The sequence below is a fragment of the Cryptotermes secundus genome, unplaced genomic scaffold, assembly GCF_002891405.2.
Source record: "Cryptotermes secundus unplaced genomic scaffold, Csec_1.0 scaffold1264, whole genome shotgun sequence".
NCBI lineage: Eukaryota > Metazoa > Arthropoda > Insecta > Blattodea > Kalotermitidae > Cryptotermes > Cryptotermes secundus.
The window spans coordinates 389,182-416,454 of record NW_019738985.1 but is presented as its reverse complement, the minus strand read 5'-3'; the positions used below and the strand labels follow the sequence as shown (position 1 = coordinate 416,454).

The following is a 27,273-nucleotide window of genomic DNA, read 5'->3' as shown; positions in this document are numbered from 1 at the left end:
ACTGAAATGTGTTTAAATGAAACATATATTTGGATAGGTAAACATTTGTCTGATAATTTTCCAATTCAAAATGGTCTAAAACAAGGACATACTTTATTGCCACTGCTTTTCAATGCTGCTTCTGCTTGGGTGTGAAACTTGGTCTGACATTAAGAGAGGAACATAGACTGAGGGTGCTGGAAAACACGGCGCCAAGAATATTTGGACTGAAGTGGGATGAAGTGACAGGAGGTTGGAGAAAACTGCACAATGAGGATTTTTGTAACTTTGTACTCTTATACACATGTAATTAGAATCGTCAAATCAAGGAGAGTAAGATGAGCAGGGCCTATAGCATGAATGGTGATAACGAATACATACAGGATATTGGTGGTAAAGCAAAAAGTAAAAAGGCCACGAATAAGACCACACGTAAGGGGGTGGAGTGATCATAAATATTGCTTAGAGAGATAGGGTGCGGTGGTATGGACTGGGCTGATTTGGTTCAGGGTAGCAACCAGTGAAGGGCTGCTTTGAACAGGGTAATGAACCTCTGGGTTCCTTAAAATGTTGGGAAATTAACTGCACACATGGCGACTTCTCAATTAATGCTGAGCTCAATCAAGTTTAGTTAGTAATAGACGTGAGATTTATATGAAGGCTTTTTGAAAAGTAAACTCTAATGATTACACAAAGAATACGTACATATTTAATCTACTCAACATAGTCTCTGCTGGAACTGAGGCACTTGTATCGGGGAATAAGCTTTCCTATGGCTTTGTCAAAGAAGTCTGCCGCCTTCCATCAACCCCTCATTAATGTTGAAGCGGTGTGATCTCAACCAGTTCTTCAGGTAGGTAAACAGATCTCTCGGAGTGTGTTCAGGGCTGTAAGGAGGGTGATCTGCAAACTCCCAGTTGAAATACTCCAGTAGTGTTTGGGTACGAGCAGCTGTATGCAGACACGCATTGTCATAAGGGAGCACTAGGAGTACATTTTATATCAGCATTCTACGCCTTTTGTTCTGAATGGCTGGTCCTACGTAGTTCTTTTAGTGTTTAGCAAAACCTGACATTTTTGTGGTCCCCTGTAGCATGCACTCCACCATCAGCACGATCAGCACTCCTTTCCTGTCCCAGGAAGCAGCTGTTCTTAGCTTTCTGTTAGATGTCAGTCTAAATTTTTTCAGCTTGTTTGGTGAAGGTGTGTCATCCACTGCTTTGTCTGCCCCTTGGTTTCAGCATTCACAACTGAAAGTCAAGTTTCGCTACTTGTTACTCATACAATTCGATTGAGAAATTCGTTGCCATCCTTGTATGGATGTGCTGGAACGTTTAATAAATACAATACAATACAATACAATCTATGTGGCAGCCCTCTAAAGAAGTCAAAGCTGAAGCCATTCTGTGCGTTTCATGCCCATCCGTGAGCATATTCGAAACCCACTTTGCGCTAAACTTGTGACAGTGTTACCTAACTTTAATACTATCATAGAGAACAATATATGAAATTTGTCGAAATTCATTCGAAAGTTCCGAAACTGCGAAGTGCCGCCTTTCACTTTGAACTAGAGCATCACCCACTGCAGATCGCCGACCGCTAGGCTCTTCATCGTGAACCTTTGTTCGCCCTACTTATGCCATTGTCTTATGCCTTCACTCATTACATGTTGGCCGTGAAACGCGGACAATTGGCAATGGATTTCAACAATATTTTTTTAGCGTACGGAAAGCGGATAACAATGTGAATTTCACAGCTTTGGAGATTATAAATCGCAAGACCCAGCATAATTCACTCTGTAGAGACAAGGCCAAAAACTAAGTGCCTAGTTATGTAATGGTTTAGAAGGAAATGAGTCATGTGATGCTACCTCGCATGCTGCAGCTTTCCCGGCTCTTTCCGCAGTTGCCCAAAATTAACGTTTACTTTCTAAATATACCTCATATGTACAAATAACACTTGGCATGGAGATGTAATTTCGTGCGCAAATATTTCCCGTTTTACAAGGTTATAGAATCAAAATAAAAACTTAATCTCCAGCAGAGTAAGCAGTAACTTGTCAAGTGCCTGTAATTATTTCGAACATTTCGAAGATTTCGAAGCACCTCATTCACAGACGACAACCTTAAGCACCTAAAGACACCGATTTTCTCAAAGAGCTCTGTGATTGGTTCAGAGAAATACGATTTATGTGTTGTGGTTGGTACAGGTGAGCGACCAGTGTGCTCATAGATGGCAGCAGACATCAATGAAGAAGGCGCAAGTGCATGGCTCCCTTCTCCGCATCCCAGGTACCAGCTACTAGTGTTTATTTTGCTCCATAGATGGCAGTCGAATGCTACATAGGCTTTTCACCGACCTTTCAGAATAGCCAATATTTTCGACGGAAAGGAAGTAGCACATCTATGATAGTTTGAAAATTATCTCTGTGTCTGTCATTGCAAATATAATACTGCTTAATAAGCTTCGATGTTGAAAATAGATTTGTTACGTAAAGTGAGCTCCACACCATAATGTAAAATTATAGTGCTATTTCCGTGTGAAACGTTGGCTATGGATATGGATGTTACATCACAGACCACGTGATCAATCTTGGACGCGCTGATCATTGTCTGGTGTTGTGTGTAAGCGCAATGATGAGCCTGATGATAGGTTTAACGTTTTAGTTGTTAATACTGATGTAAGGATGTAGGGTTAAGTATGAGTGAAGCTGATATGGTATATGGGACATCATTGTCCCTGGAATCAGTTAAAGTTATAGCAGAGAGTGTAGGTATAGGAAATCTTCCAGATGAAGCCGCTAAACAGTTGGCTGATGACGTTTCGTATAGACTGAAGCAAATTGTGCAGGTTAGTTTCCAGCAAATCCTCCGCCAGTCTCCTGAGAATGACAGGATTGAAGTCTTTCATCGTGTTTATTACAGAATTGAGGGCGGACCCACAGCCTTTTGTATCTCATAGACTCATGTTGTGTGTACTTCGTTAAGCATGTGAGGAAATGGTCACTATAAACTTGGACAAGTTTTCAACATTTGTGTAATCGGGATACAAAATGTGTGTAATTTTTTACCGTGTTAAATTTAGCATAAGTTTGCGTGCATTTTGTTTGTGGAAATGCCGCTTTTGTGCCCCAAATTGTCTAATATTAAATTCTATTAGGATGTTAGAAACTTAAATGTGTACAGCAAGCTTAGGGTTACAATGACACTGTACCTTGTGTGTCATTGCCGGGTACAGTAATTGTTATGGCGAAAGTGTTATAATTCAGGAATTTTCAGATTTTATGATACCATAACCATTTGAAGTATATAATTTTATTCAGGGCTCTGTGATTAGAGTGACAACAAGAAACTAAATTGCTTTGCCATCTCAGTCAGCCATAAAATTTACCTGTATACACTCAGTGGGGGGAAAAAAAAAAAAATGTTTTTCCAGCAATAAGTACATTTTCCACAGACACAAATTTTAAATCGCTGACATCCCAAAACTGTTAGTGGATACGCCTGTATTTTAATTCTTGAAAACGTCTGGCTCACCATGAAATTGTAGCCTACAGTTTGAGAAACTATGTTGTTATTGATTGTAATGTCTTTATTTTCTTTAAGGATGCAGCAAAGTTTATGCATCATGCTAAAAGACTTAAGTTGTCTACTGCAGACATTGATCATGCACTTAAAGTTAAAAATATTGAGGTAAGTGTGCTTTATTTTTGTCATATTTTATGTTAAGAATTGGTGTGCCGCTTCTCATAAGAACATTGACCCACAACAACATTGTCCGCTTTACTGGTCAATCCAAAACATGTTTTGGTTTGTATTTCAATGCGCAGTGATAGTTATTTCATAAATCTGAATTCAGTGGCACATTATGTCAGTTCAGGTTAACCTGAATGGGCATAGTTTGTTTTTTATAATGTTATTAATTTTAACTATATTCAGCCATTATACAAGTAAATATTTATGAAATAACAAGAATTAATACCATATGAATGTGGGCAGTGTTGCCGATGCTGCAGTGATACATGTGCCTCCGTCATTAAGGCTCATTTGAGTAGGGTGGGTTAGTCAAAGTCACATTGCAACTGACAGCCAGTCAGTAAGTCTTGGTGTCGAGCCCCATCTGGGGCTCATGACCAGATATTAATTATTACCGTTTGACAGTTACGGTCTTATTTTTGTGGGGCGCCCTCTCTGGTGAGAGGATGGGTCTGTCTTTTGCATATGCGCAGTCTCTCTCAGGTCAAAGTCCCTCGGGACTCACGACAATACTTTACTGTCTTAGATTTGAGACTACCCTTTTTGTCACCTCCTACAACTCCCATGGTCATGGTGGAGATATTTGGCCCTGCCTCCACACGGGGGTATCATTGGGTGGGTTAGTGTTTGTGTGTATGTATTATATATCTCGGTTTTTGGTCCAGTAGGCCTGTTGGTTGGTTTTGAGTCCAGGCCAGTAGGAACAGTGGACAGGGCCCTAAACTCTAAAATACCATTGCCAGTTGCTGTTGCTGGGCAACAGTGACCAACCATAATGTTGCTTGACCACTTCTAGTGGTGTCGAAAGTGGTGAAGAGGTAGTTGATTGTGAAGGCAGGTTATGACGGGAATGGCATGTCATAGGAGGGAGATGGGTCCAAAAGAGATGAGGCAGTGGATAGGGGATTTTACAAAATGTCCATTTTTAGGTCACTGAGTGGATCAAAATATTCGTTTACAACTGGTGTTCGTGAGCAGCCACCAACCAAGTGCTCACCAGGCACATTGTTGCTTAATGTCTGTGTTGTGGGTTAGGTGGCTGGAGGGCATTGAAGAGAATGCCATTGGTTTAGGAGAGGATGCGTCAGGAATGGGAAGGAAGAGGAGACTGGAGTAATATATTGTAGGAGGGAGATGGGCAGGAAGGGGTGGTTGTCACTTGGTGTGGGAGGAGGCAAGTTCCCTTTAAGCAGTAATGCCATCTGTTCTTACTCTGGCATGGGATTTTTGGGATGAGTATGGTAGTATCCTCTCTGCAGCTTTTGTATGTGGATCATCTAGACATAGCTGAACAGGTAGCCTCTTCTCTATTGAAGTTCTGATGTGAACTAATTTATATGGCTGCCTGCATCACTCTTCAGGTGTAATGGAGCAAGTTCACTAATACTGTTGTATCCTTAAAATGTATCTACTATCTATGGGTGATTGAATGTTCTGCTGTTGCTTAGTGCTCAGCATAATAGAACTCGAAATATATCTGGTGTGGCATATATCAGGAACTCTAGTGTTACAATCAGACCATCAGCTCGCTGGTGGTCAGTCCGGAGGACATAGTTTAACTGCCGTCATGTTCGCCTACACGTTTGGTGTCACCTTTAATCGCCCTACCTGATGTTGCTGCTGCTGCTGAAGTTGCTAGACCGTGGCTGGTTTCGGCTTGACCAGGCTCCACCGCTTCATCCTTCTGTTGAAATTACAGGGGGTTTGAATTTCAGGATGGGACCTGATGGTATGGGCGCCAGCAAACAGCTAGAAACTGTTTGCGATTCATTGTAAAGGGGAAAAGGTATGAGTAGGTGAAAGCTGGTGATGGGTTTGACTAGCTAGTGGAGATGAGTCTCTCCTCAGGTCGGCTACGGGTCAGGCTCGGACAAGTGAGGGTGAAGCACCTCTAACCAACACAATTCACTGTACTCCTACAACACTTTATTGCTCTTCGTATAGGCACTCGGCTCTACAAATTCCCACAATCAGATCCAGTTTCGGCTTTCAAGCAGCTGGTGTTGCACATGCACAAATTGCACACGATAAGCTCGACTTACAACCGTCCGCTTATGGATTAAGTCAAATTCCTGTATGAGTCGTTATGAGCAAAATTTTGTACTTAGAATTTTTCTTTAGCGCGTGTGATGCGGGGTTTGCCTCTGCCAAGTTCTGAAGTTGATAGACGACTAAAAATCTTAAACTGGACTCTGCCGAGCCAGAGGTCCTAACTGAGTTGTATCTGCCTATTCTCCTCTCCTCCTGATTTCTCGGATAGGCTGATTGAAATAAGAGGAGATGGCTTAATTTTGGTTCCGGCCAATGACCAATTGTTTTTAAGGGAATTTCGCCCCAAAAGACCAAATGGCGAAATTGACAGTGATGCAACTTATGAGGGGCCGCTAATGATCTCCTGGCACTCCCACTTTTGACTTACGGCTGGCAGAAACTGTCACTTCTCGAATTCTCAAAGTGGCTTGCCGCTGTAAGTCAAATTCTCAGTTTCTAAAGAAACTCAGTGGGGTTTCTTGAAGTATCATTTCACCCTTCTGGAAAATAACACCAGATGCTTGGACACAAGGACTAGCAGATGTCCTTGTCCGTGCAAGTTTGGTGTATATGCTCATCGCCTACTCCTTGTTCTGACAGTGTGTCTTAAACCTTTGTTTCTTCATAATTTTTAGTATCTACTCTATCAGCTGCTGAAATAAAAAAAGGAGGGGGGAAGGATTTCAGTGGTGCGGTTACAATAGTTGAGAACTTTTGACATGTTGTTACTCTTTATCTGTATTTCCCTCAAGGAGACAATGCATCAAAGACATAATGAGTCTCTTGCACTTCATGCTTATATCAATATATTTATGGCCGTGCCATAGCTCAGGCTGTTAGTTGTTGGCTTCTCACTGCTGCAGCCTGGGTTCGAGCCAGGATCTGGTCATTTGGGATCTGTGGTGGACAGAGTGATGCTGGAGCAGGTTTTCCCTGAGTACTTCAGTTTCCCCTGCCAATGTTCATTCCACCAGTTACTCCACAATCATCTATCATCTGGGTCTGGTACAATAGGCCAGTAGTGGGCACAATACCAAGTGGACTCAGTCTCGCCCCACTACTACTGCTGCTGCTGCTGCTGCTGCTGCTGCTGCTGCTGCTGCTACTACTACTACTACTACTACTACTACTACTACTACTACTGATAATAATAATAATAATAATAATTCAGTTCTTTATTATTTATGTGCCGAGTCAACAGCCGCAAGGCCAATTACAGAGGGAGCACAGTGTAGATAAAAATAGTTACATTATAGACAAACACAATGTAAAGTCAAAGACAAATTACAGGCAAGCACTGGGGAAAACACAATAATGTAGAAAAGTAAACAAACAAATGATAATAATAGCAATAATAATAATTTCATTAAAATAAATCTAAGTGTTATTAAGAACTGAGAAACGAAGCATATAAATATTTAATTAAGAAATGAAAAGTATAAATTTTCAGAGAGGATAATAATAATAATTCAGTTTATTGTTGTTTATTGTACATGCAAATAGTAATAATACCAACAATTATACTATATTTAATAATCATTTGGGGAGAACATTCCTGGCTCCGAATACGTCAACATCCCTGCAAACAAGATTAGCAGCTGCTGCACATCTAGCAGAGGGACAGTAGTAATAATAATAATAATAATAATATGTCAGTATGCTTTCTGTCCAGTGACCAGTTCTATGATCAGAAGGAAGGCTGCAGTAGCTGTGGGGTCATGTGTGTTACTACACAGAGCACTTAAGAGACTTGGGCCCTGGACACAGCTGTCTTAAAGTTGAGCTACTTACTTCAGGTGCATGGGTGATACCTTTAACATCTTACTGCTCAACTCCCAGACTCATGAGACAGATAATTATAGTAATGAGCTTTGCAGAACCCAAAACCAAGAGTGACTATGTTGGCCAGCAGAAGTTTACTCATTGTGCTGACCATAGGAGGAGGAAGAGTTGCATGAGTAGCAGAGTTCTGGGGCAAAAGAGTATGGTCTTTTGGCCCTGCAGGGCCCAGAACCAAGAATGATGCTGCTGGCATGGGTCAGGAGCAATTTGCCTGACTGACTGAAACAGAAGGTAAAATTTAATTACTCAGAGTCAGAAGACAGAAAAGTTCAGTCATTTGTCATGTGAGGCCCAGAACCAAGAAAAACTGTGCTGGCCAAGGCCAGCAGCAATTTACCTGAAACCAGAGTGGGAGCCATCAGGCATGGGACTATTGGAGAGAGTCCCAATTGTTAGAAGCCATAACTAAGCAGTGAGTACTTGAAGATACAGCAGACTTGAAACACTTGAAATGTGTTGTACATAATTATATGTAGATTGTGTAGAATAGTGAAAGTGTTGTAATTCTCTGTAGTTAAGAGAAATAAGAATCCAATAAATTTAGTTATCGATCTGAACTCTTTGTCTAGTCACTCACACATAGCATCTGGCATTAGAAGTGCTGGATTGTGGGCTGGAACTGATGCCAGCTAATCGTGGCGGACCTGGAACTTCTGTTACCTGCAGTGAAGAAGTGCAGGCCAGCCAAGAGAAAGTAATGACTGCCCAGGAGGAGGTGTGAGCTGCCTTAGGGGCTGACCAGGAGGATACAATAGCCATGATAAATTTGATGTGGTCTGCTAAGGCCAGATTCAGAGAAACCATCAGCAAGTGGATGGAGTGCATCTTTGTGTCTGTCAATCAGTGGACCCAGAGTCTCTATGAGGAGCTGAGCAGTAATATGCAAAGAGTGATGATGCTGGTAGAAGCTGGGAGGCTTGTGCTGAAAACAAAACTAGTGGAAGTCAGAGCCCAAGTGGGGCATAGAGACAGCAGGGTGTATGGATAGGGTTAGATAGCCCAAAAGACCACTGTCGCAAGGGACTAAGGGCAGCAGGAATGGGTGACCCATATGCTGCCAGTGTGGGGTCATTGATCATCTTCGAAGAGACATCAGTGCACACACATCGGTTACCACGGCCATAAATTATTGTTAAATTTATGATATTCATCTGCGTAGAATTACAATGTGAAATATATGCTGTCTGGTAAATGTCTCAATGATCTCTTTTGCAAGCCACTGTATGGATTCTGTACACAAGATAACATTCCTTTCCGATTTGCTTCTGGTGGTGGTCGAGAACTGCACTTCATTGAAGAGAAAGAAATGGACTTGAATGAGTTGATCAATAATCCATTACCAAAAATGCCACTAGATGTCTCATTAAGAGGTATGTACAGCAATTTTTGTTGGAGTGTTATTTTGTGGCACTGTTAAGTGTTGAATGGTGGTGTTGAAATAGGTTTTGTAAGGAAGCAGTTTTGGCCAGTTCAAGGTACCCTCCTGTCATTTGCCAGGAGGAACTGAGAAAACCCAAAAAAGCTGAGTCAAGATAGATTTTGTAATGGCAGAGATTCAAACTGAGCACCTTCCAGATATGAGTGTGAAGCATTTTCACTGTACCAACCCATTCAATTAATAATTTCATGTTGCATCTCTTTAGAAAGTAAACTGAAAACAGATGTGATTGAGAGACTGCAGTGTCTCATCGTCATATACTGATATGGTTGAAATGTTTAAATGTCCACATTTGACAGAGAATTGCTTTATATTGTAAATTGTTTATGTGATTTTTGAGCTGGAATAGCACAGTGGGTATAGGGACTGGCTATGGCCCGGACTACAGAGGGGCCAGAGTTTAAGTCCTGGTAAGGGTAAGAATTTTCTCTTCATGTCATCCAAACCAGATCTGGGGCCCACCTAGTCTCCTGTCAAATGGGTACTTTCTGTGGGAATAAAGTGGTTTCTACCAATTAGTACGTGTAGGATACTTGTCAGTTTTGATGTATGTTTGTCCCTAAAATTATGGAACAACTCAGAAACACATGTTTAGCTCTTTGTTACATCTCCAAATAATGTTTATATGAAGTGCTAAGTTTTGGTTATTTTTCTGATTTTCTCACAAAATTGAATTCACATGTGTTCCTCTATCCTTTTCAGAATTGTGAAATCAGTATATAATGTAGCACCTTGACATTAATTCATGGCCATAAATGACTGAAAAAATAAAATGAGCTGTGAGCGTTACTTTAACCATGTCACAACAGATTCATTGCAGCTGCATCACTGTGAACTGTGGCTTACCTCAGATATAAATTCAGTTGTGATACTCATCAGTCAGACCTCATACACAACTGGTTTTTCTGTTCACATAAAAGGTGGATTGACAGGTAGATCTAATGTTGGATATCTTGCAGCACACTGGTTATGTATTGATGGTGTACAACCAACCATACCAGAAAATCCTCCACCTGTGTCTAAAGAGCAACAGAAAGTGGAGAGCATTGATCCTGTGACCAAGTTGAATAAAACAGCCAAGGAGAAAGGGGAGGCAGCTGGTAAACCTACAACAGGGTGAGTTGCTTATAACAACAACAATAATAATGCTATGTAATGGTCTATTCGGGGGCACGCGGTAGCATAGATGGTTGAGGCACTATGCTACAAGCCGTAAGATCACAGGTTCAAGTCCCGATGAGGTCATTGGATTTTTTCAATTGACTTAATCCTTCCAGCCACACTATGGCCCTGGGGTCAACTCAGCCTCTAACAGAAACGATTACCACAAATATTCTTGGAATATTCTTGGGGGTAAAGGGCATCTGACGCATAAGGCTGACAGCCTTACCGCCATCTATGAGCCAATTGTCTAGAAAATGTGGGAACCTCAACATCTCACAACCCTATGGGCCTCCACGGCCTGTTACAGGGATGCCTTTACTTACTTACTTAGTGGTCTATTCATTAATACAGTATTTAAGTACAGTACAAGAAAGGAGATACCAAGAGGGTATCATGTTCATGAAGATAATGGGGACAGAAGAGGATATTTTCATTTGAAGGAGAAAGCTGTAGATTGCATCAAGTGGAGGAACTGTTTTGGAAGAGACTGTGGACCTGTCGTCTTGATAGATTACTGATGAATGAATGAATGATATATATATATATATATATATATAAATGCCAGAGAGAATGAAGGCCTTGCTTGTGTAGTGTTATTAAAGGTAAAACTATTCTTGTAACAGGCTGTGGAGGCTCACAGTGTTGTGAGATGTTGAGGCTCCCACATTTTCTATATGGTCGGTTCACAGATGGTGTTAAGGTTGTCAGCCTCATGTGCTGGCTGCCTTTTACCCCGCAAGAAGATTCCTGACACTCATTTCTGTTAGAGGGTAAGTGGACCCCAGGGCCATAGTGTGGCTGGAAGGATTAGGTAAATTGAAAAAAAATCCACCTTATCTGGACTTGAACCTGTGACCTTCCAGCTTGTAGCATAGCACCTCAACCAACTACACTACTGTGTGCCTCCTGTGCAGGGTTATTATCACGTGTTTATTGCAGTCAGTCCCTGAATTTTATGTTTTAAAATATTGTCACGTGTTGGGTATGTCACGCGACAAATAACTTCATGTGGGTCTCGGATTCGGCGAATCTTTATTGGGCTCTCACGCTTACACACCTTACAATTATTATCGCTTGACTTCTGGCCTAATACTTCAATACCCCAATGCAACGTCTCAACTATCCTTGGCCGTGGTTGGATCTCAACTGTCTCTGGCGATGGCTATCTGAAGATTGTCTCGTTCTCAATACTCAGTACTCTGTACGTGTCATAAGCTCTACTTATGTAGGGTTATGCGGACTGGATGCTGGACACCATTTCTCACGGTTCTGTTACCGCTGTTCAGGCAGTCTGTTGTTACGGGAATGTTGCTTATAGATTACACCGGTAACGTGTTTCGTCTCATCCATTGTTACTCAACAACAATTCGTTGCTATGATTTGTCGCTGCAGCAACTCCACAATTTCCACCTATTGAGTGTCGTGAAGTGTCCGTTCCGATTGTAGTGGTTGTCGCGGTGATGGACGTAAGGTATGTATTTTCCCATGGTTTGTCTAATTTTCTTTTCATTTTCATGTTATAATCTAAATACCCAGGAATTCTGAGTGTAGTTATTTCATTCCAAAAGTACCGTATGTCCAAAAAGTATCCGACTTTATTTTTTGCCGCTGTAAGTAATGGCCAAGGGGGGGGGGGAACTGAGCGTAGTGGTAGAAGGGACTTTCATGTGCATGCGTGATTTTTTGCTGACTCGCAGCACTGCTGGATGCGTCTGTGGCTGCCAGATAGCAAAGTGGTGTAACACGTGTTTGTCGCATTCTCGTTTCGCTCAAGATGACGGAACACTTGGAGCAGCAATACTGCATCAAGTTTTGTCAGAAACTTGGGGATACCCAATTCACAAAATTCAGCAGGCTTTCAGTGATGATGCAATGGGGGTTACTCAAATTAAAAGAGTGGTTCAACCGCTTTAAACGTGGCTGTACGTTGGCGGACAGTGAGCAGCGTTCCGGGAGACTGTCAGTGCTGATGTCATTGAAAAAGTGCAGACACTGATCATGGAGGACCGTCGTTTGGCCATCCGTGAAGTTGCTGATGAGGTTGGGATCAGCAGAATTTCCGCAAACACAATTTTAGCTGAGGATTTGGGCATGTGAAGAGTGGTGGAAAAATTTGTGCCCAAGCTGCTTTCGCCGGAGCAGCAGCAACTCCGCCTTGAGGTCGCGCAGGACATGCTGGAGTGCACCAACAGGGATTCTGAGTTCTTGAAGTCTGTGATCACTGGTGACGAGTTGTGGGTGTACGGATATGACCCAGAAAACAAGGTCCAGGTGTCACAATGGAAGCATCCAACATCCCCGAGGCCCAAAAGAGCACAACAGGTTCGGAGCAATGTGAAGGTGATACTGACTGTTTTTTTCGATTACCAAGGTGTTGTGCATCATGAGTACGCACCACTAGGCCAGACTGTCAATAAGGAGTACTACCAAGAAGTCCTCCGCCATCTTCGTGATGTGGTTTGGTGCAAGAGACTGGAGCTGTGGGACACACACAACTGGCAGCTTAAATTTCAAATTTACTGTCATCCTAGCTTAAATTATCAACCTTTCCTGCCAGATTGGAATGAATATGTCAGTTTCTTGTAGCAATGAATGTGAAATATAAATAAATGTCACTACCACACATTTTGTGAAAGAGCATGTAAAGTTGTGAAGTTCAGATGTAACACAAGTTGAGTGAAGCACTGTAAGACTGTCACACCTTTTGGCCTATGTGCCTTCAGGAAAGAAAAAGCTTTATGAGAACACCATGCTCTTTATGTGTGTCACCTTTTCAACTACTTTTTGTGAAATTTGGTATGAGCATTATGATATTAGAGGCCATTCCAACCTTGTAAATCTTTGTATGAAATATTATACGTAAATCAACAGTTACAAACACTGCAAACATTCAGAATTTTCACATTATGTTTTAACATGTTTAACAAAAACAGTAGTGTGTACTAGGGCTGTGCCATAGCTCAAGCAGTTAGTCGCTGGCTTCCCACCACGGCGGCCCAGGTTCTGGTCAAGTGGGATTTGTGGTGGACAAAGTGGCGCTGGGGTGGGTTTTCTCCGAGTACTTTTGGTTTCTCCTACCAGTCTTCATTTCACCAAATTCTCCATCATCGTAAGCAACTGGGGCAGGCTATAATAGGCCAATCAGTGACCGCCATGCTGAGTTGGACCTAGTTGGACTCCACCCCGCACTAAGCGAAAATAGTGTGTACTAAGGCAATAAATATTCCCATAAAAGCAATTAAAATAACTGTGACTATGTATGTACTGATACTGTGTCTTAGTTGCACCCAGTATTATGGCAGTTCTATCTCCTTTCATTCTGTAGACTTCAAAGGACATCTTGCCCTCTTTCTCCTTACCTTTGTACCCTCGTATTACTACCGGCTGGCCACTTTTTATATGGATAACTAAGATCAGTCCATCAGGGGAGTTGTCAGTCTTTGTTAGTACCTCCATACTGCAGTCATGCTTACAGAATTTTCAATGAGTGGACATGTGTCAGATCAATGGTTCTGAAAGTTTTTGCGCTGGTTGTTTCCTGAAATAAACACATGTCTGGATATGCTTACTTTTTTGTTGCTCTTAAAATATGAATGCACAGTGTTCCACTTCATAACTGTCATGCATATAATTTTAGCCTGAGCCAGTTCAAAATATAACTAACACCCACAGAATGCTGAGGCTGTGTGGTACAGCTGTCAACTAGGATACCATTACTACAGTTGGAGGTGTGCTATTTCGATAGATTATAACGGTTGGACATATAATCACCCTTTTACTCCAACTGTCTTAACTTGTTGTGCCAACTCCTAAGATTTAGCTCTGTAACAGTCTTGCACTTCGAATGAAGCGTAGTGTTTTGTTAGGTTGCTGTGTAGAATAGTCACGCAGAACATGCATGGTTGTTTCTTGTCACTACATATTTCACAACTAGGATTATTTGTTAGTCCCTTCATGTGACACCATGCACTATATGAAGCCATTTTTACTAGCCATGTGAAATACCTGTGTCGCATGACCAAGGAGCACGTGCCTCGCTGTGCAGATGCAACCTTTTACATTTCTTAAGCTAGAGGACAGAAGAATGCCGCCATTTTAATGAATGATGCTTCATTACGTTCCCAATAGATGACTCTGTGCACCCGCCAAGTTTGAATGAGATTTGTACTAAGAAACCTGAGATTTGAAACTCTAAAATCGCAATATGGGTTTTGTCAATCGCAACAGGGATGCCATGTTTTTCAGAGATTGACATGTTGACTGCTGCAGTGTAAGGGTTAATAGTCCTGTTACCTCAGCTGGTTTCTGTTCACCTTCAACAATTATTTCCTTAGTTCTTACGGCAGATGCTTCCTTATGGAAAGCCTTTATGTGTTTTTTTCCTGGTGTTTTCTGTTCATCCATTCTTGAATGGTCCCACATGGAAATTCTTTCTGAGACACAGAAAAATGTGAATGTTTTGCAGTGTATTTTTATATGTTTGTATGCATGTAATTATGATTGGTTAAGTGGCGGATGGCTGAGTGTAAACTTTGGTTTGGGATTGCTGAGTTTCTGGCCATCGTCCGTTACTCTGAAAGAACATATCGTTTCAGAAATGGGCAGGTGGGTAAGCATTTACTCAGCTGGGCCCATCAGAATCATCTAATCCGAAGTCAGTTTTCTGCATCTTTGTATGCACGTAGAATCAGATTTTGTCAATGGGAGATAATAAAAACATGTTCAGAAAAAATTGTGAATTCATCAGTATTTCTCTGTTTGGTTATTGTTATTATGTGATGGATTTATTTTCCATATCATTCTTTGTCTTGGTTTTAGGTCTTCATCAGTATTTCTGCAGTTTATATTGCAAATTTTCTTATTATATCCAATTGATAGTGCCTGCTCCTAGGTTCACATATAGATGTCTTCCGCTGATTTTCGTTATCCAGTGACTGAGATTATGTCTTCTTAATGGACTTGGTGGAGTGAGTGCCTCTCCACTTTTTCACCTGAGGATGGAAACAGATACAGTTTTCAAAATGTTGTGCTCTGTCAGAATACTAGAGGATAGACAAAGTCCTGAAATTCATAATCCTGAAAGACTGTCAGAACGTTATGTAATTGGCATAAAGTTTGATCATTGTAATCTCCAAGATATGTTGCTCCCCCAGGAAAATGCACAAGCTTCGCAATGTGGAGACAGTGCATGTGAAGCAGCTGGCTACTCATGAACTCTCTGTGGAACAACAGCTCTACTACAAAGAAATCACTGAGGCATGTGTTGGATCAGATGAAGCTCGCAGAGCGGTGAGTTCTTGGCCTTTTATATTACTGTGCGTTATTAAATGGCATTAAATCGTATTGTTCCAGAACTACATGTATGAAACATTCATTCATGTCCTCTACTACTTGGTTTTCTGACATCAGTTTTGGGATGGCTGTGTTAGATAGCTTGTTTTGAGACATGTTTTTGCAGGAGTCTCCATACCAAAATGGGTAGTGATTCTAGGATTGAATTTTACATGTATTTAGTGTGTAACGAAAATATTTATCTTATTTATGCAGCTTAGTAATATAGTAAAACATTTTAAAACTCATTGGAGAACAAGTGTATTTACCTTAAATGAAGAAAAGCCTGTAATGGGGGTTATGGGAGACTGAAACTTAAAATGATTATTGGCTGTACCAGCTCTTGTTTATTTGACAAAATAAAGTAAATAGCAGCACAGATATTATGTACAAGAAACATGCTGATTACTCATTACAAAATACACTTCATTAACTAAACTACAAATCATAAAAATCCGGCCCTTGCACTGCGACCTTCAGTGATCTGTTGTGCTTCCCCTTTAGATTAACCCTTTATTAATCTTGCATTTTGAATGAAATGTAGGACATTATTTATGGGGGCATCATAAAAGTTACTTGGTTCCATAACGAACTGGCCCAGGTGATGAAATCTTAAATAAGCCATGGCCTCACAAACATATAAGCAGAGTTGTAAATGCTGACTGTAGTTATGGCATTTCTAGGAAGCTCTCCAAAGCCTAGCGTCAGACCCCGGTCTCCACGAGATGTTGCCCCGTATGTGCACTTTCATAGCGGAGGGTGTGAAAGTGAACGTAGTACAGAATAACCTGGCACTTCTCATCTACCTCATGAGGATGGTGAAAGCTCTCCTTGACAACCAGTCACTCTACCTGGAAAAATATGCAAGTATTCTCACATCTGCCCATGCATGCAGCTTCAGGAACACAGGATTTTGTCTGTCAGATTTCTGTGATTGAGAGTATAAAATTTTGGAACTACTTGATTTTTGGTCTTTGTCCATTGTCCAGTATTTTAAAAAAACTAGATGACACAACGTTTTGGAAAGGGGATCTATTTTTGTCTTCAGCTGAAGGGGATACACCAATTCTGTTGGTTCCCTTAGAAAGATCTAACCTTGATCACTGGAAAACCCATACCTGAGACCAGGCTTTGTTGAAATAAGATAACACAACCTTCTTTATGCCGGACAATGGGTAAAGTCCAAAACCCTTGTAATTCTGAGTATTGTACACCTTCAGCAGAACCCTTTAGAGTCTAATACAAATTTGGTTAGCACATTACCATCTGTATGTTTATTATTTTTGTTTGAATACAGTAATATTTTTGGGGATTGATAATAATACATTATTATATACAATATACAATAATATACAATAATAAAACATTCTATTGTATTAATGGGAGTTTTCAGACTTAAACTTGCCACTCAATTTGTGGAACAATATCACATCATTGTGAGTTGTTCATTTTACTAACCACTTAACTGAATCTTACGCCACCCTGTATAATAATGTGGCGAAGCTTTGGGTTGTGTGAAATGCATGAATGGATGAAGAAGGTAAGTCAGGCAACGCCCTGCCACCACAATATATTACCACAGCATAGTTTTTCAAAAAACTAAAGTAGTAAAGTGATTATAATAATGCATTATCATTGGACAGCGACATGGTATATTGTCATGAGAAAGTAGGTTCTGTTTTAGGTGATTTCTGTTATTTATAAGCCAATGTGAATTCTAATACTTGGCTTAAAATTTACTCAGAAAATGTCATAATTAGGACTTGTATGGATTGTTTAAATATGTAATCAAGCTGTTATCTTAATATTTCATTTGTTTGAGCATACAAATCCAAGTTCATACACATCAACTAGCTCTCATTCTTGTGGACTACTTGCAGTGGTACAGCATAACCTCTGCACCCCTTTCATCTTTATGAGGAAAGCCCCTTTGTGGGTGTTGTGTGGGCATTCTCAGTGTCTTTGCATGCTACAAGAAAATTTGTTGTGAGGAAAAGAAGGCACCTGGCCAGCTTTTGCTGTAAACTCTTGAGAAATAGAGCCTGAAGGAACCATTGCTGTCAGAGTCTACCCTCTAACTTGGGCTATGATCTGTGATAGAATACATAACGCAAGCAGAAAACATTGACTGCACTTCTATCTTGGTATTAGTTGTTTTCATGTGATCCACAATCAGTTACATGTTAGTCTGTTTTCAGAATTAAACTTTCCTATATGGCAAAAGAATGTACTGAAATTCCTGTATTATAATTTTTTCAACCATAATGCCATCCTTTTTTCCCCCCTTTTTCTTTCATTTCCAAAGCTATGATTAAGAATGTATTCAGCAAATATAACTTATCTTGCTTTTTTTTTTTTTTTATTAAACACTCTGATAAATCACTTTTGTTTCTCACCCATCCATTTCTGATGAAGTGCTGTACCTACCACATCAATGGGTAATGCAATTTGATTCACTTCATGACTTAAGATTACTATGTATCATATAATGAAATGCAGTTAAAATATATTCTTCATCAATTTACATTACTCACCTGTTTGTAAGAAAAGGAATCAATGCAAGTGTAACCAAAAATAACAATTTATACTTTGGTTGTCTCTGATATTAATGTGCGTTCTGAAAAGCACAAAGGACTTATGTAACATGAAAAGTTAAACAGTTCTGTCTAGTGTGACTGGTGAAGATTTTTATTATTTCAATTATTTATGCCCTTACATGTTTTGGTTTTCAGAGACCATCATCAGAGGGACACCTTTACAACAGTACAGTTGGAAGCTACAGAAAATATATTGTAATAGTAGCCTCCAACAGTATTGATGTAAAGGTATCCCTCTGATGATGGTCTCTGAAGACCGAAACATGTAAGTTCATAAATAATTGAAATAAGAAAAATGTTCACCAGTCACACTAGATGGAACTTTAACTTTTCATGATATTGTTAGTGTGATGGACCAGAATGAAACAAATCAAACTTATGTAATTATGTTAATCTGATATATTGGTATCTACATAGCTTGTTGCTCTGCTTTTGACTTCTGCTTACATTTACAGTAATGTCTTTTTATGGCTGTATGTTAAGGTCAGTGTTTATTTGCATTTACTTCTCAGAACATAATGTGGGATCCACAAGACAGTCTCTTGAAAGGTAAAAGATGGATATTATCATGCCTTCTCTTGGCAGAATAATGAAATATAAAGACTAGGTTCTTTGAAAATACAGATATTTCTCAGTGTTGCCTGGAATTGATGCCATTTTGCTCCTTGTTTCAGACTCAGTGCTCCATTGCAAGAAGTCAAATGAGCACCCTGAATTCCATTGTATACAAATTTCAGTGCACATCTACTGCATGCATGAAATCGTAGATTTTCTGAGATAATTAATGACAAAATATGTGTTTCTTTGTATGAAACCCTTTAATTGTCATTACAGTTACATGAGTTAATCCCATCAGTGGCAACCTGCATCGTAAGCAAACAGTTGTGCATGAGGCCTGAATTGGATAATCACTGGGCATTGCGTGATTTTGCATCACGTCTCATGGCACAGATCTGCAAGAATTTTAACACATCCACAAATAATGTTCAGACAAGGGTAACTCGCATGTTTAGTCAAGCCCTGCGGGATGAGAAGATGCAGTTGGCTTCACTTTATGGCGCCATAGAAGGTGAGGTAATTTAACAGTTACTGGTATGCAGTGCTATATCACATTCTTACTGAACAGTGTACCCAATTGCATATGCATTATTTAAAACATTTATGGCTCTGGGATATAGGTTGTTTACCTGCTACATAGAAGCACCCTTTCTCATATGTCTCACATGCAGGGTTAGATCAGAATATTTCAGAGCTGAACTGTCATAAGGAAGTGACACACATAATGGGAATGTGAAATATTTGTCATGTTTGGCAGCACTTACTGTCACCCCTTCTTGTAGAAAGTTGCGATTTTGTGCCATGCATTTATTTAGAGAATGCATAATGAAATGACTATGTTAGGTGGGTCCCTTGTCACCATAGCATGGCACATCCTCGAGTTGTGGATGGAGGAGATGGCCTCCAGATATGGAGGGTATCAGCGAATATGCTGAATAAGCAGTCTTGGGCAGCCGACAAGGGGCGGTCCTCCAGCTTTTGGGTTGAGCATGGGTCTAACAACTCCTCCTTGTAAAATTAAGCTTCTTATGAAAGCCCACAACAAGCCTCAGACCTGGATGAATTCCTTGGATAAACAACCTAAGTGAAAGAAAATGGATGTGATATTTGGTACTTGGAATGTTAGATATATGTATAGGGCAGGTTCACTCAGGGTAGTGGCAGAAGAAATCTCAAAATAAGGTAGATTTTGTGGGAGTACAGGAGGTCAGATGGGATGGAGGTGGCACTGAACCAGTAGGTGAATATACATTGTTCTATGGAAAGGGAATGAGAATCATGAATTAGGTACTGGTTTTTTCATGCATAAGAAACTTATATCAGCAGTTAAGAAAGTAGAGTTTGTTACCGATAGGATGTCATACATAATACTAAGAGGCCACTGGTGTGATATCATTCTTACTGTTCATGCCCCAACAGAAGATAAAATTGGTAATATGAAGGACAGATTCTATGAAGAACAGAACATGTATTCAATAAATTCCCTAAATATAATGAAAATTTTGTTAGGAGATTTCAGTGGCCAACAGTTGGGAATAAGAGAGTTAGAGTTAGAGTAGTAAACTTTGCACATCCAAAAAATCTTATTGTCAAAACTACGATATTCTCACATCATAACGTTCATAAATTTACTTGGACGTCTTCTGATGGGAAGATGCACAACAAAATTGACCATATTTTGATAGATAGGAGATGGCATTCAAGTATACTTGATGTCTGATTATTCAGGACAGCAGACTGTCATACTAACCACTACCTGGTGGTGGCAAAAGTTAGGGAGAGACTGGCAGTGAGTAAACAAACAGAGTTCATATGGAGAGGTCAATTCTCACAAAATTAAATGAGGTAGAGGGTAAAGAACAGTATTGTGTTGAAATCTAAAATAGGTTCACGGCTTTGGAAAACTTGGGAATTGAGGTGGATGTTAATAAAGCTTGGGAAACTAATAGAGAATATAAAAATGTCTGCCAAAGAGAGTCTAGGTTATTATGAACTTAAGAAGCATAAGCCATGGTTTGATGAAGGATGCTCAAAATTATTAGATCAAAGAAAGCAGGCCAAATTGCAATGGTTACAGGATCCAAGCTAGATAAATGGGGATAATCTGAACAATATAAGACGTGAAACCAGCAGGCATTTCAGGAACAAAAAGAGGGAATATCTGAAAGACAAAATTGATGAGCTTGCAATGAACAGTAAGAACAAGAACATTAAGAGACCTGTACAGAGGAATAAATGACTTTAAGAGGGGTTACCAGCCTAGCAGTAACTTAGTGAAGGATCAGAATGGTGATCTGCTTGCAGATTTCCACAACATTTTGAATAGGTGGAGGAACTACTTCTCTCAGTTATTGAATGTACATAGGGTCAGTGCTGTTAGGCAGATAGAAATCCATACAGCTGAGCCATTAATACCTAATCCTAGCCCTTTTGAGGTTGAACGTGCTATTTCAAAATTGAAACGATATAAATCGCCAGGTAGTGATCAAATTCCGGCAGAACTTATTCAACAAGCCGTGAAATATTACGGTCTGAGATCCACAACTCATCAATTCTATTTGGCATAAGGAAGAATTGCCTTATCAGTGGAAGGAATCTATTATTGTACCAGTTCACAAGAAGGGTGATAAAACTGACTGTAGTAATTATCAGGGGATATCACTGCTATCAACTTCATATCAAATTTTGTCCAATATTATTCTTTCAACGTTAAGTCCATATATATGGATGAAATTATTGGGGATCATCAGTGTGGGTTTCGACGTAACAGATCAACAACAGATCAGATCTTTTGCATTCATCAGATATTGGAGAAAAAAAGGGAGTACGATGAGACAGTACATCAGCTATTCGTAGACTTCAAGAAAGCCTACGATTCAGTTAGGAGGGAAGTATTGCACAATATTCTAATAGAGTTTGGGATACCCATGAAACTAATTAGGTTGATTAAAATGTGTTTAAATGAAACATATAATAAAGTCCGTATAGGTACACATTTGTCTGATAAATTTCCTATCCAGAATGGTCTAAAACAAGGAGATGCTTTATTGCCACTCCTTTTCAACTTTGCTTTAGAATATGCAATTAGGAAGGTCCATGGAAACCAGGTGGGACTGAAATTAAATGGGACACATCAGCTGTTAGTCTACGCTGATGATGTGAATCTACTGGGTGATAATGTAGATACCATAAGGAAAAACACACAAACTTTAATTGACACAAGTAAAGAGGTTGGTCTAGAAGTAAACACAGAGAAAACTAAGTATATATTACTGTCTCATCACCAAAATTCAGGGCAAAATCATGACATAAAGATAGGAAACAGATGTTTTGAAAATGTGGCACAGTTCAGATATTTGAGAACAATGATAACAGATCGAAACCTGATTTAGGAGGAAATTAAGAGGCGATTGAACTTGGGTAATGCTTGCTACCATTCAGTCCAGAACCTTTTGTCTTCTCGTCTGTTATATCTTTACTTGTGTCAATTAAAGTTTGTGTGTTTTTCTTTGTTGTATCTACATTTTCACCCAGTAGATCCACATCATCGCCGTAGAACAACAGCTGATGTGTCCTGTTTAATTTCAGTCCCACCTGGTTTCCCTGGACCTTCCTAATTGCATATTCTAAAGCAAAGTTGAAAAGGAGTGGCAATAAAGCATCTCCTTGTTTTAGACCATTCTGGATAGGAAATTTATCAAAGAAATGTGTACCTACACGGACTTTACCATACGTTTCATTTGAACACATTTTAATCAACCTAATTAGTTTCATGGGTATCCCAAACTCTATTAGAATATTGTGCAATACTTCCCTCCTAACTGAATCGTAGGCTTTCCAGAAAGCCAGAAGAAAAGAGACCACAGGGAAGACCAAGGCGTAGGTGGGTGGACAATATTAGAATGGATCTTAGAGAGAAAGGATGGGATGGTATGAACTGGATAGATCTGCCTCGGGATAGGGACCGGTGGAGGGCTCTTGTGAACACGGTAATGAACCTTCAGGTTCCATAAAATGCTGGGAAATTCTTGAGAAGCTGCAGAATTGGCAGCTCCTCAAGAAGGGCTCAGCTCCATGAGTAAGTAAGTAATCTGAACAGTAGAAGACATGAAACCAGCAGGCCTTTCAGGAATAAAAGGAAGGAATATCTGAAGGCAAAATTGATGAGCTTGCAACGAACAATAAGAACAATAGAGACCTGTGTGCAGGAATAAATGAATTTAAGAGGAGTCACCCCCCTTGAAGTAATTTAGTGAAGGATGAGAATGGTGATGTGCTTCCAGATTCCCACAACATTTTGAACAGGTGAAAGAACTACTTCTCTCAGTTATTGAATTTACACAGTCCTTGAATTCTGTAATTACTACACTTTTTGGAACTTACTGTGGAAACTGTAGATAAAACATCATTTACAAACCTATTCAAATTATAAATTTGTTGCTGTACTATACAAATGTAGACCAGACTCAGTTATACATCAGAGACAATGTAAGTACTTTACCTGAAAAAGGAAATAAATCCTTTATAATTTGCAATCAACTGAAATTCCTTGGAAGTTCCACGAAACCCAATAAACGTTTATTATTTAATGTTTTCAGGATTGTCTGAATTGGGTACAGAGGTTGTCAAAGTATTTATATTGCCCAGGGTGAAACAAGTGATAGACCGTATAGAGGCTGCAATAGAGGGCCCTGTATTGAGCAATATTGATAAGATTGCTGCGGGCCACATAAAACATCTCCTTGTTGTAAGTATTATTTTTATCTTTATGTGATTGTAACATTCTTAGAAAGAATGGGTTAAAAATTTTATGGAATTTCATAGTTAGACACATTCATACTTAGTTAGTTTTAAATTGTAATATTTTATTTTAAAGTGTTCTCATCAAATTTCCATACTTAGATTTGCCTGTTCTGCATATGAGTCTGAAAAGCCCTGGCATAAGTGTCAGCTTGAGATGGTGGTTAAGTAGACCCCACAAATCATGAGAGCCCAGTTTTGTAGATCTGTAATACTCATACTTGGCCTAAATTGGAAGGAGGATGGTGGTGGTGGTGATGATAATGATAATCTGAGAGACAGAATGAGATGAAAGGATATGAGTAAGGAGTTTTTTAATTCTTTCCAGTACGTATAACCGTTATTATTAATTCACAGAAAGTGTTGTCTCCACTACTTAAAACACTTCGGCAGCCACCAGATTATGTGGAGGAATACCGAAGTGAATTTGGTTATTTGGGTCCTGCATTGCATGCAGCAGTATTGAAGGCTCGCACACAGCCTACCACTAGCACAGCAACGCCTTCTACTTGCACTGCTAACGCTACTACCACAGCAACAGCAGCACCACCTACAATAGCAGCACCAACTCCTCGAAGCCTTTCTGGTCCAACTGCCATTGTGCAGACAGGTTTGTCTATGAGTTGAAATCTAACACTCAATGAAGTCAGAGACAGAAACACGAGAATTGAAAAAAAAAAATCCCACACAAATAAAAAAACCAGATCATGGAAAACAGGATAAAACGTTTTAGAACATTGCAATAACTGGTTCCGAACAGTGCAGCTGCTCCATAAGGAAATCAAATAGGAGTAGAAATATAACACCCGACCACAATCAAAATAACACCTGTAAATAATTACATATTATAACACTGTAATTGCACTAGTAGACACCAGCATAAATAGTACACATTTGTAGTGTCTAAATATCATTTTATATATATATGAAACGATATTTAGACACGACAGATACCATAAATATAACGAACAACAATTTTAATTCATTTAATGTTTTAGTACATCATAACAATGCATTATATTTTATAAATTAAAATTGTTATTGTAAATATATTTATAAGACTCGTATTAATTCATATGAAAGTTGAATGTGTTAACTATAAAGTCAGATACATAAGTAATAGTTATATTGTAATATATGAATTCATATAAAGCGCTGTTCAGTCGTTTGAAAATGTTTGTTAATGTATACTGCCTGATGATAGCTTTATAATCTGAAACATGTAGCATATTGTCATACTAAGAAAACTAATAAACTCGTCATACACAGAGTAGAATATTGATGATACTTTTGTATCATGCGATTCTAATATCACAAATTTTGTGGAAAAAAGAGAACTTGAATACTGCAGTAAGGGCCTAAAAGATAGAGGAGGTTAGCATTGAATACATTGAAACTGATTACATTTTTTTTTAAGTAGCCTACTGTAGAAGAATTACAAGGACATATTACAGATGATAATTGCAGACATATCATAAAATTTCAGTATCAATATTAGAATAATGCAGTTCATATTTCAGGGTAGTGCACTGGGGAAAAAATTATAAAAATACTCATCATTCGGGAAAGTTCTGTAAAGAATAGGAGCTTGTAACTTTTAATATTAAAATTCCATATCCTGTTTCCTTGGAAGTGAGATAAAATTATTCTGTTCCACCCACTTCAGGAAAACTGCAACTCTTTGAATTTTAAAAGTTTGACACAAATTTTTAGATATTGCACTCTGTACCTTGATCAGTGACTTGTAAAGGGTATACATATATTTTTCCTTTAAGGGATAAGTGTGAAATTAAGAATGTGGTGAGCTGAGAGGAAATTGGATGTATTGCTGAAGGATATTGTAACGTGTTTTCATTTTCCATACTGAGGTTTGAGTCTCGACTATCCAGACATCAGTTTTACAGTATTGAATGAGCAGCTGTATGTTGTAATGGCATGCATCGTTAATACATAACTAACTTGATAAAATGCACCTGTGGCTTGTATTATTTTGAAATTTCGTTTTAATTGTGTATTGAAATAAATTAACATATTGTGGAACCTTAATGGCATGAGACTATATATGTAAAATTCCTTAACAGATACTTGTAATATCCAAAAACTATTAAAATGCATAAGTACAGGTCTATCCCTTCACTTCTGATTACATATAATGCAGGGTTGCACTAAGTTTTAAATAAAGGCCATGCCATAGCTCAAGCGGTTAGTTGCTGGCTTCCCACTGCGGCGGCCCGGGTCTGGTCAAGTGGAATTTGTGGTGGACAAAGTGGCGCTGGGGCAGGTTTTATCCGAGTATTTCAGTTTCCCCTGCCAATCTTCATTCCACCAATTGCTCCACAATCACCTTCACCTATCATCGGGCTGGTACAATAGGCCAGAAGTGGCTGCAGTACAAGGGACTTAGTCCCACCCCACAAGCAATAAAAGAAAAGGTTAAATAGTATATGTTTCTATGGCAATTTTAATGTGATTGTCATTGGAATATGAAAATAATGAAGACTAAATCAATAATTTCATTATCATTAGCATTATCTGAACCAGACAGTTAAAGATTTCCTTAAACTTGCATAACCATTTAACCTTACAACCAACAAGCAATAGGAAGCTGTTCTTTACTAGCAAAAGTTCTGTTCACTATTTTCTGCATACCCACAAGCATGGATCATCCAGATACTGCTCATGGGTTCCACCCACATTCCACTTATAATGTGCTGCACATTCTTGCTTGTGAATAAGCATACTGAGTAGTTAACTACAGTAAATAGATATAACACATGAAGCAGTTTAAATCTGACACCTGTTTGTGTTATCATGGGTTCTAAATACTGCCATGATTACAATACTTGCAGCTTTCTGACTTGATGTACATAAGTGATGATTGTGAATTAACCTTCGTACATAATAGTGAACGCACGTTATTATAGTGGCACGTAAATTGTGTATGAACCAGTAACTGTTTATTTTTCTGTCAGGTGACATTTACCTTATCACACTTGTAATGAAAATAATGCTCTTTATACACCAAGATAGGATCTATACCATCTCATTCTCATGCCTTTGACGTTACAGATTACGTTACAGATCTTGGTTATCTCATTATGTTCATCACACATTCATACACTGTGTACTCTTGAAAGAAAGAAACTTTGTTAGTTTGCTTAGGGTTAGTATAACCTGTATTTTCGCTTTGTTCCTCAGTATTGTAAACATTGTCACAGAAGGTAATGCTGACTTACTGCACATTCTGTATTCAAGTCTAAGCTCCTCTGTTTTATTGCCATACTTGCAGGTTTTCAAAATTTTGCAATTTGCATGTACCAAAGCACAGCAGGTGTTTAATATGACAGAACCTTAAACATTTGCCCCCATAGTTATGTTCCACGATGTCATTGGCTCACCTAGTTCAATAGAAGCTCTGTTGAAGGGGGAAACCTGTATGGTAAGAAGTGGAAAATACCACATAGTGCCATAGTCATCATGTGATATACATTTCTCAGTGGTAAAACTTATGGAGGAATGAGCTGCTCACAGATTCTGGAATGCAAAATTTCTCTTAGGCAAGTGTGGGATTGAGAGGCTGGGCTAAAGGGGCCGTTATAGCCTGCTAGCCACAAATAATATCAGAAGCAAGACTGCGAGTGTGTGATGCAGAAATTTCGAGAAAACAGTTGTGGCTAGTTGGAAATCACTTGTTATGTTGCATGTGCTAGAGAAAGGCTCTCATTTTATGCAGTGGTCTTCCATGTGTACGGTGTTAATAAATTGATGGTTACAGTGG

The 27,273-nt window shown here is 39.3% G+C and overlaps 1 protein-coding gene across 9 annotated transcripts in view; it reads left to right on the top strand.

Moving 5' to 3' along the window:
- Positions 1–27,273, top strand: part of LOC111871551 (transcription initiation factor TFIID subunit 6) — a 58,155-nt gene that overhangs the window by 8,159 nt on the left and 22,723 nt on the right. For 8 of the 9 annotated variants that reach the window (XR_002844049.2, XM_023864738.2, XM_023864735.2 and 5 more), the window contains exons 1-9: positions 2,551–2,829; positions 3,585–3,671; positions 8,824–8,977; positions 10,005–10,161; positions 15,363–15,498; positions 16,224–16,403; positions 18,972–19,206; positions 23,294–23,442; positions 23,853–24,105. Coding sequence is in view for 8 of the 9 variants with exons in the window: in XM_023864738.2 (XP_023720506.1) it covers positions 2,680–2,829; positions 3,585–3,671; positions 8,824–8,977; positions 10,005–10,161; positions 15,363–15,498; positions 16,224–16,403; positions 18,972–19,206; positions 23,294–23,442; positions 23,853–24,105 (1,501 nt within the window). In the remaining variant the exon portion in view is untranslated. Of the gene's footprint in view, positions 1–2,188; positions 2,271–2,550; positions 2,830–3,584; positions 3,672–8,823; positions 8,978–10,004; positions 10,162–15,362; positions 15,499–16,223; positions 16,404–18,971; positions 19,207–23,293; positions 23,443–23,852; positions 24,106–27,273 lie in introns of those variants that run through there. The other variant, XM_023864740.1, reaches the window with a different exon arrangement.